The 13,507-nt window shown below is 42.9% G+C and overlaps 1 protein-coding gene across 2 annotated transcripts in view; it reads right to left on the bottom strand.

Annotated features, from left to right (window-relative positions):
• The window catches only part of ARID5B (AT-rich interaction domain 5B), a 177,605-nt gene that overhangs the window by 37,185 nt on the left and 126,913 nt on the right, over nucleotides 1-13,507 (bottom strand). The window contains exons 1-2 of one of the 2 annotated variants that reach the window (XM_070432816.1): nucleotides 7,072-7,507; nucleotides 5,539-5,651 (exon numbers count right to left, since the gene is read on the bottom strand). In XM_070432816.1, the coding sequence (XP_070288917.1) occupies nucleotides 5,539-5,651; nucleotides 7,072-7,075 (117 nt within the window). In that variant the 5' untranslated portion in view covers nucleotides 7,076-7,507. Of the gene's footprint in view, nucleotides 1-5,538; nucleotides 5,652-7,071; nucleotides 7,508-13,507 lie in introns of those variants that run through there. The other variant, XM_070432815.1, reaches the window with a different exon arrangement.

The raw sequence follows: 13,507 nt of genomic DNA, 5'->3' as shown, positions 1-13,507 counted from the left end.
AGGAGGAAAGGAAAGATCCCACTCTTTAATGAGGGCTTCTTGCTTTTCAGTCGGCTCTGAGACTATAGGAAATAGGAAATGGGAACTTGCCACAAAGAGTAGAGGTCACCTGGAAATGTGAACTTGCTCCATAATGAACAAATAAATGGCGGTGAATGCTCCAGATGTTCTGCCTTCCATACTCTAGGCGAATATGGGACTTGGCACACCGAGAGGCTAACCTAATGTTCCCTCCTCACTGCCATGCTCTACAAGAGGCCTTTGATGGCTGTTAAATATAACGCTAAGTTGCCGAGCTATTTTAATTGTAAAAGGGGGAAGTACAAAGGGTCAAACTTTAAGTTCAAGTGTGCCCGTGGGGAATGTGTACATTCCAATATTCTTTACATTTCCATATCTAACATCGAAGAGAAGAGGGCAAGGGCTGGGGGAATGATATGAATAAAAATGTCCCACTAACTCAACAACGTTTTCCATTTCAGATTTTTGACCTCTCTCTCTTTTTTTTCCCCTTCAGATTCTCCTTTCCAAGCACTAAGAACATAAAAGGCTATGCTTATTTATTAAAGGGAAGTGTATCCTTTTAAAAGGTTTTCTTTATGGCTTAGTCTCTCAAGTGAACACGGTAGTTTAATATCTTCGGACGGGTCCTGCTAAAAATAAAACTTCCTGCACAACTCATTCAACTGAGCTTCTAGATAAGATTTTAATTTTTAAGGGCCTGTGGAAATGGTATTAAAAATTTTTCCATGGAGAATTTTTACTTAACAGTATTTTCAAACTTCAGTACACTGTAACATTATATATTAAGGGAAACATCCAGTGAAACTTTATGTGATCATCATTTTTTCACTGCCAAATTTTAGATTGTTGAGTCTAAAGTTCTGATGAAATCTATCATCCCAGGGCTTTTTGAAATTATAAAGTTACTCCCATTTTAATCTGTACGGGTCCCAACCTTTTTTGAGTGGCTATTAGGAACCAGGCTCTTCTAAGCACTTTTTAGGTATTATCTCAATTTTTTAAAAAAATAAGTTTTTTATGATTTCAAAGAGGGATGAAGAGGGAGAGAGAGATAGAAACATCAATGATAAGAGAGATTCATTGATCAGCTGCCTCCTGCACGCCCCCAACGGGGGGATGAAGCCTGCAACCCCGGGCATGTGCTCTTGACCAGGATCAAACCCAGGACCCTTCAGTCTGCAGGCTGATGCTCTATCCATTGAGCCAAACTGGCCAGGGCGGTATTCTCTCATTTCATGCCCACAGCTCTAAGAAGGTGAATTATTATTCTCATCTTAGAGGAAACTGAGGTACAGAGAGGATGAATGACACGTACACAATCACAAAATCACGTCCCGGTTAGTAAGTGGCAAGTATGGTATTGGAACCCAGGTAGTCTCAACTCGAGGGCTTGCGATTTTAAACACTATACTACTTCACTGACACTCTTATAAAAAAATTAAATTGGCAATAAAAACATGCTTCCAATGAAAAAGCACATCTTAATGGCTAGGTTTTACAAAACCTACAGCTTAGAAAGGTGATTTATCAACTGAGCACCGACAATGCGCCAGAGACAAGGCTGGGCTTCATACAGTCTACCTAACGTACACAAGACTCATAAAAGGCTAGTATTTAGCCCCACCTTGCAGAGGAGGAAACTGGAGCTCAGCTAGGTCCTGTATTGTCATTTGGCTAGCGAGGGGCAGGCTTCTGGGGTTAGAGGTCTCCCTCACTCTAAACTCCAGTCTTGTACAAATAAGAGTAGATATAAGGTTTGCATATAAAACAGTCTGAGCCTTCAACCTGTAGTGACAATGGGCCACTTTTCTATATTATTAGGTCAGAAATAGCATTGTTAAGGGAGAAAGAGGTTTATCCCTCAGCGTCTAGATAGCTGCCTAACCTTCTGCCTCACCTGTGCAGAGACACCCAGAAACAGAAGGAAAGCGGGGAGGGGCGCACAAATCAGGCCCAATGCCACTCAGACTCCCTGCTTCACGGAAAAGGCTCCAGGTGAAGCAGCTGCCACCTCCTGAACTCCATCCTGCACCTCAGTTGGTGTCTTCCCAGTTGGTGTCTCCTTGGGAACCAGGTGCTCCCTAAGAAGTGAACAGCGGCTTCCTTTCTCAGACTAGCTCCATACATTTCTTCAGTTAATATAAATGAGCCCTTGAGGGCGTTATTCTGTTTCTGGATAGAAACAGGCCAAGTTCTTTTGCACTTTTTTCACATTTACCCAAAACATTCTGAGCATTTCAATCCACCGAAATATTAAAAGAGAGCTAGTCCTCGTGTTGACCTTGAGAAAGCCCACCCTTTTGATGGTAACACTTAATTACCAGCTCTGTTTCTCCCGACCTGTACGTCTAATACTTGTTGAGCTCACTAAGAGCTTTGGGGTTTCCAAAGTGCTTGAGGAAGTGCTAAGTAAAGAATCCACATTTACTGTTTTCAATGAGCCACCACCGATTTGATATTAACCACATCCTTTTGCTGGATGGAGTTATAACTAATCCAGCTTTTAACTGGGACAGCGAGATGTGCTGAGCCAGCAGGAAAGAAGCCGGAGTCATTTCAATTCAGTCACTAACGTGCTAGGATACCCTCATTTTCTTCTTCGGGAAACCGGGAGGGAATAAACTGTGGAAGTAGTTCTGAGAACCAAAGGGGATGAAAAAATAGGGAAAATAATGAACTCATCCTATTTGTAAAATGTTGAAAGTATGTTTGTGATGTAAATGAAAGGAGACATTGCTTCCTTTTTATGTCCCTTTTAGGCTATAAACCACCTGTTATACACGTCTGGCCTTTGGAAAGTGCTTATAGGATGTGAAGTCATTGGCCTTCTATCAGTGGAGGCCTTTCAGTAGAGCCCTGGGCTGAGACTTCTCCTGTGTAGATCACCATATGAACTGGCTCGGGCCCCAGATCTGCTGCTGTAAGATGATCCCAAGGGAAACAGCAGTACTTGAGCTGGACACCTTCATGACATCTCCAGAGAAGTGGAACCTTTTCCCACGTGACTTTTGCTATCTTTGGGAAGCCGTGATCTTCTCAGAGTCTTGTATAGCTAGTTTTCATGTTCACATTGAGAGAGTGCAACCTTTCATGGAGACAGGTAGATGACTTGACTTGTTTTTCCAGCCATGCACCCAAGAAACCCAGTGGATTCTCACGCTGAGCGCGTTGCCAGGTGGAGCTGCAGAAAGCCGTAGTTAGAAATGGTCTATTTGAGAAACTTTTGGGAGGAAAAAGTCACACAGCTCTTGGTCATAAAGCCAAACTAACCGTCACCTGAAATGATGCTCCCAGCTCAGCAAAGGATCGATGGTCACAGGTTTGTAATCTCTACGGTAGCATTTCATGAGAAAAGACCACTTGATGACACAGATGCCTTTTTAATGGTAGTCCTGGCCCAGATGTGGCTTGTTCATTCTGTAGGGATTTTATATTGGTCTTGTTGGTGCCATCAAATAAGCCCACCATCCTTCACACCTACCAGTCTCTCTTCTATATGAATAGGTCCTGCCTGACCCACGGGAATAAGCAGGACTATAATCCAAGACTCCAAGAAGAGTTGGACATTTAGACCAGTCCCCAGGAGCTGGCTGCAGTGGGATATCCATACATTCACCATCGAAACCAACGATGGAAGGATAATCCTCCTCCAGGTAAAAATTCTGAAAGGCTGCACTGATGGGAGGTGTAGAAATGGCTTGAAGACCATCATTCCTACGAAGGATAAGTCAGTGAACATCAAATACAGAGCAGGCTCCTGTTCTCTTTAGTTTTGTGGGTCTTCATGTGAGTCCTGAGCTGCCTTTCCAGGGAGAGAGATGTTGTAGGGTTGTGATTTCAGGTCAGTTGTATGAGTTTTATAAAACTCCCAGAGGCATCCGTTGGTAGTGACTCCAAGTGACATGAGAGGGAGCTTCATCCCACTGGGCTCAGGTATAGGAAATGCCGGGATAAACACATGATGTCATCTTAGAAGTACGGGGCAGGGAGCCAACACAAGACATCAGCAGTACAAGCTCTGCTGAATGTTACAATCTTAAAGCCTTCTCACTCCATTCTTTATTGTATTGCAAACCACATCATAGGGAATAAACTGTTCCGGCTGACATCCTCGAAGACCATGGAAATCAAAGCCCTAGATAGGCAGCTCCAGGGGCGAAGTGTCCAAATTATTAAAAAATGTCATACTTGGTATTCAGGTGGACTCACTTGCAGATGGTTAAATGAACAGAACAAAAAAATAACTTTAGGGAAAGAAGTTTGTTGTTGTTGTTTTAGCCAGAAAATATACATTTCTCCTGGTTGATCTCTCTGTAACACTTTGCAATCCTGGAAGCATGAAGAAATGATAACAAAGCAGCCTCAGAAATGCCCCATGAAGATAAGATTTAGAGAATGTGAATGTTGAGGATTTGTTTCCTTACACTGGGAGGAGGCGTGGAGTACGTGGCAGAAAAACAGTAGATTTTCAACATAGAACTGAATTCATGTTTTTCTACATCAGAATCTTCCAAAGTCTCCAATAATCAAAATGTTCCCACTTCCATAAGCTTAGTCCTTGAATCTGGAAATGTGGTATCACATTGATATCCAGTCTTCAATTCAGATCCTAAAGGGACTATTGCTGCCTTTGGCACAGAAACAACACCTAAACGCAAACACCCCATAAACGGAACCGTAGAAATCTGATCCAAACTCACTAAAGTAAAAAAGATAGGTCTGAAAATATGAAGTGGCACTTCACACTTCCTGGTGCTAAATACTTCACGCTCACACTTTCAGAATTCCTAAGAATGCCGGGGGCAAAAATGGGCCTGCGTCCTCAACAAGTAGCCTTGAACTTGGACCTTTATTCTGCATTAAGATATACTGATCTTGTGATATAGAAACCCACGCCTGAAACCTATATGATCATGTTGACCGATGTCACCCCAATAAATTTAATTAAAAAGAGAGATCTTAAAAAACATATAAATGTATGGATGAGTATATGTATACATGTAAACATTTTGCTATGTGTCTTTAATTTTACTCTAAGGTAAGTTAGAGGTGATTTTGAAATAAAAATATGGAACTAAAACGATTAATTCTAGCCATTTCTAATTTCATCCTCCATTAATCTCTGCAGCAGATTTAGCTGAACACATTCAGAAAAAGGATGGTTCAGCTGGTCTATTTTTGATACAAGCAGAGTAAACTATGTCATTGTGTCACCTACTATGAAATCTCAGCCTCAATGACGTGGGCGCTTAATCATCTGTCCTTCACCCAACAGGCCAAACTGGGAGGTGGGAAGTCTTTCTGTTGACTAATCAAAATGCTTACCTCCCTCCCCCACCCTCCACCTCCCAAGGCAGGAGAGTTGGTGAGAATAGACATAGCAGAGAGCTGTGAATACCAAAGTTAGATCTGGAATTGCCAACTGCCACTAAGACACACAGAGTAGAGAGATAAAGAGAAAGAGGAAAATAAAACTATGCAGCAAAATGAACACCACGGCGCAAACAACTGTACCTTGACAATGGCTTTGCCATCCGAATTGTTGTTGGGATCTTTCACAGCACTGAATGAATCTCTTCTCTGTGGGCATGATTTCTTTTTGCGTGGTCTGCCTTTAAGATTCGGCGCTGAAAACAAATGGAGAGCAATTGATATACATTTTCATTGGCATGGATTTCCTTAGTCAAAACCCAGCATCTTACTCCAGTGGTCCCCATCACGTGTGCAGACACATGTACGCATCTGTGGTAGCCAGCCCTCATTTAATGCTTCTCTCCCTGAAGGGCTGCACCTTGGAAGACCATGCACGTCTGCACTTCTTTCCCAAAGCTAATCTATTACACTGTCACATGTCTAATTAATATAAATAAAATGAAGCCCTCAGCTCTAAAGGATGATGAAAGGAAAATGCCTTTCCCCATTGTTAGAAAAGAAACAGGTTGGGCGGACGGCAGCCCTGAGCCAGGCTCCAAGATTATTCTTTGTTTTGTTTTGACTCTTTTTCAGAAACCTAAGTGATATGCCAGCCCATGACAGTATCACAGTAATATTATGTTTAAAAACATCTCTCTTCAAATATGGAGACATGAGCATTTTCTCAAGTTATACATATAAGTAGAGAGAAAGAGAGAGCTACAGAGAGAGGTATTTGCAATAACAATCTGAAAAAAAAAATCATTACATGTATTTACTAATAATATTGAGACCAGCCTGTTTCAAATCTGAACAAATCTGGCAGATACATGTAACCCAGCATGCTCTTTTTTCCTTCTCAGTATATTTTTTAATGACCATCTTGAGGGTTATTTAAAATAACTTCCAAAGATCACACTGGGGTTAGCCAGATTCCGTGGAGATTATTTATACTTTCTAAAAGCCACAGACAAGATGCAAATCAAAGTTATATTTCAACCTTGATGTTGAGCTTGAATCTCTTTAAGATCCACACAGAAAGCAGAGGAATAAAGGCTGCTGTTTACTGAGGACTAGGGCTGTCCGGCATCAGCTTTCACATTTAACTTCATCAGTCACCCAAGTCGAACAAAAGTAAAACAAACCAACTAGCCAGCTAGCCCTTGGAGAATTTCAAACGAATGAATTATACCCCAAGCAATTCCTTTCAGACCTTCCCAGGTAGGTACCCACACTCTTGATGATTGTGACAATGCCAAATCCGGACAGTTTCGAAACCTCTTAGTTGCCATGCAGTTAACCAGTGGTTTCAGGACATTTTATATTGTCCTCATTTTACAAACACAGTTAATCCCACTAATTTGATTTTATGCTATGGATGACAGTTGGCTATTCCTAAAACCCCGTAAATAGAGCTGCCTTTACAATCAGGCAAAAGTTTTAAAAAGTGGCTTTGGAGCTCCGGCTGAGACCCCCCCCTCCTCCCAAATCCCCTCTCCCTTCTCTCATTTCCCCAAAACGTTTGTCTGAAAGTACAAACCATCTCCCCTCCTCACCCCCCGCAAGCCAGCCTGGAATTACAGAAGGTAAACAAGCCCACAAACACAAATCAAGCAAAGAGAAAGTAGCGATTACCCATTCCAGTCGACAAACATCTGCCTGAGGATGCCTGGGCTCCCGAAAGCTACAGCATATGCCTGACCGCTCCCGGGCCACGTCCCTGGAAGTCTGAAGTCTGGACTTGACTTGGTGTGGATGTCAGCTTCCCTCCGAATGAGAGCGGCGAGGCTCCGCGCTGGGCTTACTACACCCCTCCCCCGGCAGCTTCATTACTCATGTAAACACACAGCAGTGACTAGCACCGAGTGTGTGGGATGAGCGCTGAGGACTCTGCTGGAGTTGCCAGACTGGCAGAGAGGGCTAAGCTCTCTCCACCTCCCTGCACGGGATGGTGACTTCATCTGGCCTGTTCTGTGGATCCTGACCTCCCGCTCCCCTGTGGGAGCGTGAGGCCACCTTCCAGGGCTGACAGGGTCCTCAGCCTGGAGCCAGGGTGTGGACTCTGGGTTGGAAGACTTGTAGCACAGACGTGTAGCCACAACTGCCCCGAGGGCTCAGCTTTAATGATCGCTGGGGAAGGACTGTACTTTCAAGTCCCCGTATCAAAATAATAGCAGAGCAGAAAGCTGACGAACAAACTTGGGGTAGATGTGAGGCATTTCATTGAAAGAAAACAAGACAAAGTCGCCTCTGTTCTAACACTTGTTACTGTGATCTTTCCTTCCTAACATTTTGGCAAAAAAAAAGCATTTGAACCTAAAAGGCATTCATTTCCAGAAAAGCTTTCAAATCCCAAAGGCCTTTTGAGATAGAGAGGACTTGCATTGAACAGGCTGTTTTAAATAAAGACAAAGGTTCCGGGAACTGACAATAAGTCATCCCCAAATCGGGTCTGTTTTCTCCATTCTTTGAGCTGTTTTCAGAACCGGAGAAGCACATGTCCTTCCCCAGCAGATTCTGAGAATTACAAATTTAGAACACACGGGCACCTAATATTCTGGTCACACAAACTTCAAACTCTACATGGGATTTGGTCAAGAGAAAAAAGCCTCTTGTTCCTCGGAAGGCAAGTACACTGATATTTCAGGTATGTTGGCTAAATCCCACCAATCACTCAAGTCTCAAACTCAAATTCCTCTTTGAGCCTGCCCTCTGGACTCCTTCTCTGACCTTCTCTTATGCTGGGTATCACTTTCCACGTTATTCTTTGTACTTTAGCTGTGTTTTATGGCTTCTTATTATACTACATTGAGAGTCCTTACGGACAGGACCAGGTCAGACTCCTCTCTCATCTGCCCCAGCAGACATCCAGGAGGCAGCATTGCATAATATGAATTTGTTGAATGAATGAGGGACTAATGGAAATAGAGATAGATGCCCATATATCTCCTCTGTGTCTTCATGAGCTGGGCCTGCTCACCTGACCACGTGTATACCCGTCACCCCGGACACCTGTAAAACTGTGTTCACTTTTAGTACTGACCCTTGAGCTCTGGGGACATAAACCAGCAATTTGAGTTTGCTGTGGGAATTGAGACAGAAATCCTGCAGCCTTTAGTACCCCATTACTGTTAAGCCAAAATGCCTGGCCTCCTGTGGGGGCCAGAATCTTGCCCCACATGCAGTGAGCAAATGCCCTGAGGAGCAGATGTTTAAAATCCAAGCTCCCATAGTGCAGTTCGAGACCTTTTAGTCCATAGAACCCAAGTGATGCTTTGAGACTGGGAGGCTGGCTTTTGGGGAGACCAAAATTTTTAGCCCCTAAGTTACATTTATTTTCCTCCAGGGTCAAGAAAAGAAATCACTTGCTAGATAAATGAATAAAAAATAAGTGCTTTATGGTTTAATAGTAGTCAGGGGTCAGGTGGAGAAAACAGCCCCACCTGGTCCCAGCTGCCCCGGACCAACTTAAGCCCCATCAACAGCTAAGGGCTACATACCTACTGAGAGAACCTAAATCCTAGACTCCAGAGTAACACCAGCTCCAGTACTTTAGAGGAGACCAGCAAAGCCATTCTGGGAAGCCGGCAGTATACTTACCAATAGCATAACTGGCTGGAACAGTGAATGCACAAGTTACTTTTCCATGTGTATCTAATCCACTAGCCATCCCTGGCCTGGCTCACTCACACAGTTCAGGCAATGCTCTTTGCATGATTGTTTTTAATATCATACATTAACAATAATAAGAGCTGATCCTACGGACCATGTACTTTCTCTGTACCAGCCAGAACTTTGCATACAGTAACTCATCTACAACTCACAGCAAACCCACAGAAAGTGCGATTATGAATCCCATTTTACAGACCTGGAAACTGAGCTAGCGTTGAAATGACTTGTTTTAGGTTATCCAGTGGGTTTCTGGTAACAGGAGGATTCCAGCCCAGGCACCTGGACTTTATCCAGAGCCTCTGCTTTTAGTTATTCTCTCTAATAGATGGACACACACACACACACACACACACACACACACACTCTGTCTCACCATGAGGTATTTATATTAATAACTTGGGTTGGTAGTCACCAGGGAGTGAAAACACTCCCTAATGCCACAGATCGGCCCGTCTCAAGCAACAAACAGCACCCTACAGACTTGACAACAAGCAGGGACCCCACCGGTGGGTCCTGACTCAGCAGTAGGTGACAAGACTTCCACCAAAGTCACAGAGTTCTAATAAAACTGAGAGAGCCATGCCCATGGCCCCTTGCAGAGGCCCGCTGACTCTCCTGCCCAATCCCTGAAAGATCTCTGTGGCTATTTTAAAAAACCTTTCCTCTATGACTGCCCATCTGTTCCTCTTCCTCAGTGCCACGAAATTAACACGTATTCACCTTTGGGGAGTCACTGCTATTTCTATAGGTGTTAATCCCAGGAGAATCAGCGACCACCGGGGGCTCCAAGCTACTTTGACATCTAACCCTTGTGTTATGTTTTGTTATTTCCCCTTTTTTAACTCCTTCACATATTAAAGACTTATAGTCTCTTTTTAAAAAGACAATATAGCAAAACAAGTTTTGGGGTGTGTTTTTTTTCTTAGCGTCTAGAACTGAGTCCCAGTCATTCACTTCTATATTTGCTTTACAATGGGTTCTGACAAGTTCTGTGTCAGCGCAGGTGTGGGAAACTTTCATCTCAACCCCAACTCCTGCAATAATAATAATAAAACAAAAGGAAATGTAACCAGTTACTGGCAAAGTAAATTGCTTTTGGCTTCAGTGTTCCTGTTTTTTTTTTTTTAAACTGTGTTCTTCCTGTCATGACCGTCTATTTTTTTTAATAACATTTATGCTCTTGGAAATACCACGAAGATAAACTACTATAAAAGCGGGATTGACTCATCAGTTAACAACTCTCTCTCCTCATTTTGCAGAGAGGATTTTGTTGCCAACACAGCTACATATTCTCTCGAGAAATTCTTTGTGAGCTTCCACTCAGAGAAAGGACTTGCTTGTTGGTGGGGATTGGAATTAGGAGAATGGAAAAGCAGGCATCATTTTCCTAAGAGTTTGACCCCCAGGGTCAATGTCTAGAGGAAGTCGGCAGAGCGTTAACTCATTTGATTTGCCTGGTGTGTGTGTGTGTGTGTGTGTGTGTGTGTGTGTGTGTGTGTTAAACACTAAGCACAAGCCAGAAAACTAAACTCCACGGATTTGAAGTATTAGGGACTGACAAACCTTGTTCTATGTATAGTATGCATTACTGATAATGCTTTGCATTTCTGTAATGCCTTTCCTCTGAGGATATCAATTCTCTGAAACATTTTCTTTATAGACAATAATCTTAAAATACTCTGGCAAGTTTCAGCATGGAGCATTGCTCTTTCTGGAAAAACACACACACACACACATAAACCAAAAAAAAACAAAACCCTACCCTAATTTAGTTATCATTTACTGTGTTCTATTTTCATTGTTTCCCTTTTGACTGTTTAGAAACTTCCTCTTTCACTACAACAAAAATAGGGTGAGTGTTTTTAAAGTTATTAACGTATGAATAAAAGATTAGAAACCAAGAATGGCAGAAAGCTTGATCAAAGCCACTCCTGAAATTTATGGGTGTAATAAAAGAAAGGCATTTCACAGATAATCTCTTACAGAATTTCGGTTTTCAAATACTTGGGAGGGGAAAAAGAAAAGAAAAACAGAAGCTCTCAGCCCTCATTTTGGCTTTAACTTAAAGACAACATTTCTACTTTAAGAATTCATAAATGAGCTCCTGAAATTTTTATTTTAAATCCACAGTTTACTCAATATACTCACTAGGCCACACCTCCCAGAGCTGCTGGGACTCATCAGCTGTTCATTGGCTGAGTCTTTCCATGAAGTTACAAAGCATTCATTACATAAAGACTGAAGAATATCAAGTTTACTTTTATTCTGTTTTTCTATAAACAGCCTTTTATACCCAAGAGAAATGTTTGGGAAGCAACTGTATTATCTGGGATATGAACACACAGGGCCATTATCAAGCACAAGTCATCTTGGAGAACACTCTAACCTAAATAATGAATGTAAAGCAATAGGCACATTTAAAATAAAACACATTATGTTACATCATTTTCTGTAATTGTTCTGACAGCTCCATTTTTAAGGGTAATTTTTTTTCTCAAAAAAAAAGCACTAAAAAGACGAGTCTAGAGTTATGAACCGAAACTAGAGCCAAACTCAAATGCTCCTACTCTCAGATGCCACCAAGAGCACACAGCCCTGAACAATGATCACGTCTGGCCACTCTGGATGTCATGGCCGCTTTGCGTGTCCAAGTTTACTTTTGCCCAAGCCTTGCCCCGGCGTTGCTTGGACCACAGTTCCTGCTAACTACCACCTAGTATTTCCAGTGGACTCCGCTCTCACGGACTCCAGGTCCCCTTCTACCTCCTGTAGAAGTGTGAGCAGTTGTGTTGGTAGAAAGAGGTTGGAAAAAACACACGAAACAGGCTGTGTATGAGGTCCAGTCACGTTGGCTATTTGTCAAATACGCTGAGATCCCCAAAAGTCACTAATGAGAGTGGAATGTGTGACTACATTTGTCATACCTGGATTGCCCGGGCAGCTTAAGTCCAAAACAGCAGTGGACTTCATTGACTGCTCAACAAAGCATGTAAGTAAGCACTCTTGTAATCCTTTCCAAAACATGCCCAGTCTTACTCACTCCTATTTCCTACAGGAGAATGCTGAGCCATTGTTAATGCTCCTGATCAAAATTTTAGTAATTTTATAGGCATGTGATTTGCATAGCTATTTCCTGATCCGCCTTCCTTCTGCCCTGGAGGTCTTCATTTCTCAGAAACACTTAAAAATACAGATATGACTTCTCCCCTTCCCCCACCCTATAAATGGAATGCGACTTGTTAGCTCATCTGCACTGCTAATTGGTTGGAAAGCATGTGACTCCTTGTATTCTTGCCATTAAAACACAAACAAACCTCTTTTCTAGTTAGGCTTTACCAGCTGTGATGGGCGGATTTCTCTCTTTATTTCATCTTTGTGTCTTGAGGAGAGAGAAATTTAAATGACCAAATGTTAATTGTATATTATTCTGAAATATGTGGTGAATTCCAAAGGAATGCAGAAATGTCCTAGAAATAGGCTTGCCCACAAGGGCACTGGCAAAGAAGAGAGGGATTGTAGACACTTTTCACTACTGCTTAGGGAATAAGGGGGAAATCTGGGAGCTAAATCTAGGTGGAGAGGAGAGAGCTTGGGTTTTCAGAAGACTGACTCTGAAAGAATTCTGGAACAGAAATCCATGCCAGATCAGTCCAACTCTCACCTTCCTGGTCTATTGTGGCTAGCCCTAAAATCCCCCCGGGAGCCATCCTCAGTGAAAGGTCCCCTCCTGGACCTGTAAGGGGATGGAGGAGGTGGCTCAGGCTGTTTGCAAATAATTCTTTGTCTTCGGGGTAATGCGGTCTATCTGCCATGGCAGCAGGAGCCTGTGGGAAGACTCTTTTGCCTTAGAATTCCAAATATTATGTAAAGAGCCATCAGGGTGGAGTGGCTACCTAAGGACTTAGCTTGGTCCTTAGGGTACAGGTGACAGCGCTGTCTAGGTGTTCATACTGCGCACAGAGGGTCTGATTTCCTTCCCCTGCTGCAAGGTCTTGTCATGAAGTCACAATTGCAATAACAAAAAAAATGGTTCAGCTGGTGTGGCTCAGTGGTTGAGCGTCAACCTATGAACCAGGAGGTCAGGGCACATGCCCAGGTGGTGGGATGTGCAGAAAGCAGCCGATCAATGACTGTTTCTCATCATTGTTGTTTCTATCTTTCTCTCCCTCTCCCTTCCTCTCTGAAATCAATAAAAATGTATTTTAAAAATCCTATATAATAAAAGGCTAATAGGCAAATTGTCCCCTTGGGAGTTCAACTGACTGGGAGTTTGACCGCTTGCTATGACATGCGCTGACCACCAGGGGGCGGCACAGAATGAAGGAAGGCCCGGCCGGCAGCCGGAAATCCCCAATTGGCCCTGATCGCCGGCCAGGTCTAGGGACCCTACCCATGCACA

The sequence above is a fragment of the Myotis yumanensis genome, unplaced genomic scaffold, assembly GCF_028538775.1.
Source record: "Myotis yumanensis isolate MYYU_CA2020_CCGP unplaced genomic scaffold, mMyoYum1.0.hap1 SCAF_13, whole genome shotgun sequence".
Lineage (NCBI taxonomy): Eukaryota > Metazoa > Chordata > Mammalia > Chiroptera > Vespertilionidae > Myotis > Myotis yumanensis.
The sequence above is the reverse complement of the archived record's forward strand: the minus strand, read 5'-3'. Positions and strand labels throughout refer to the sequence as shown.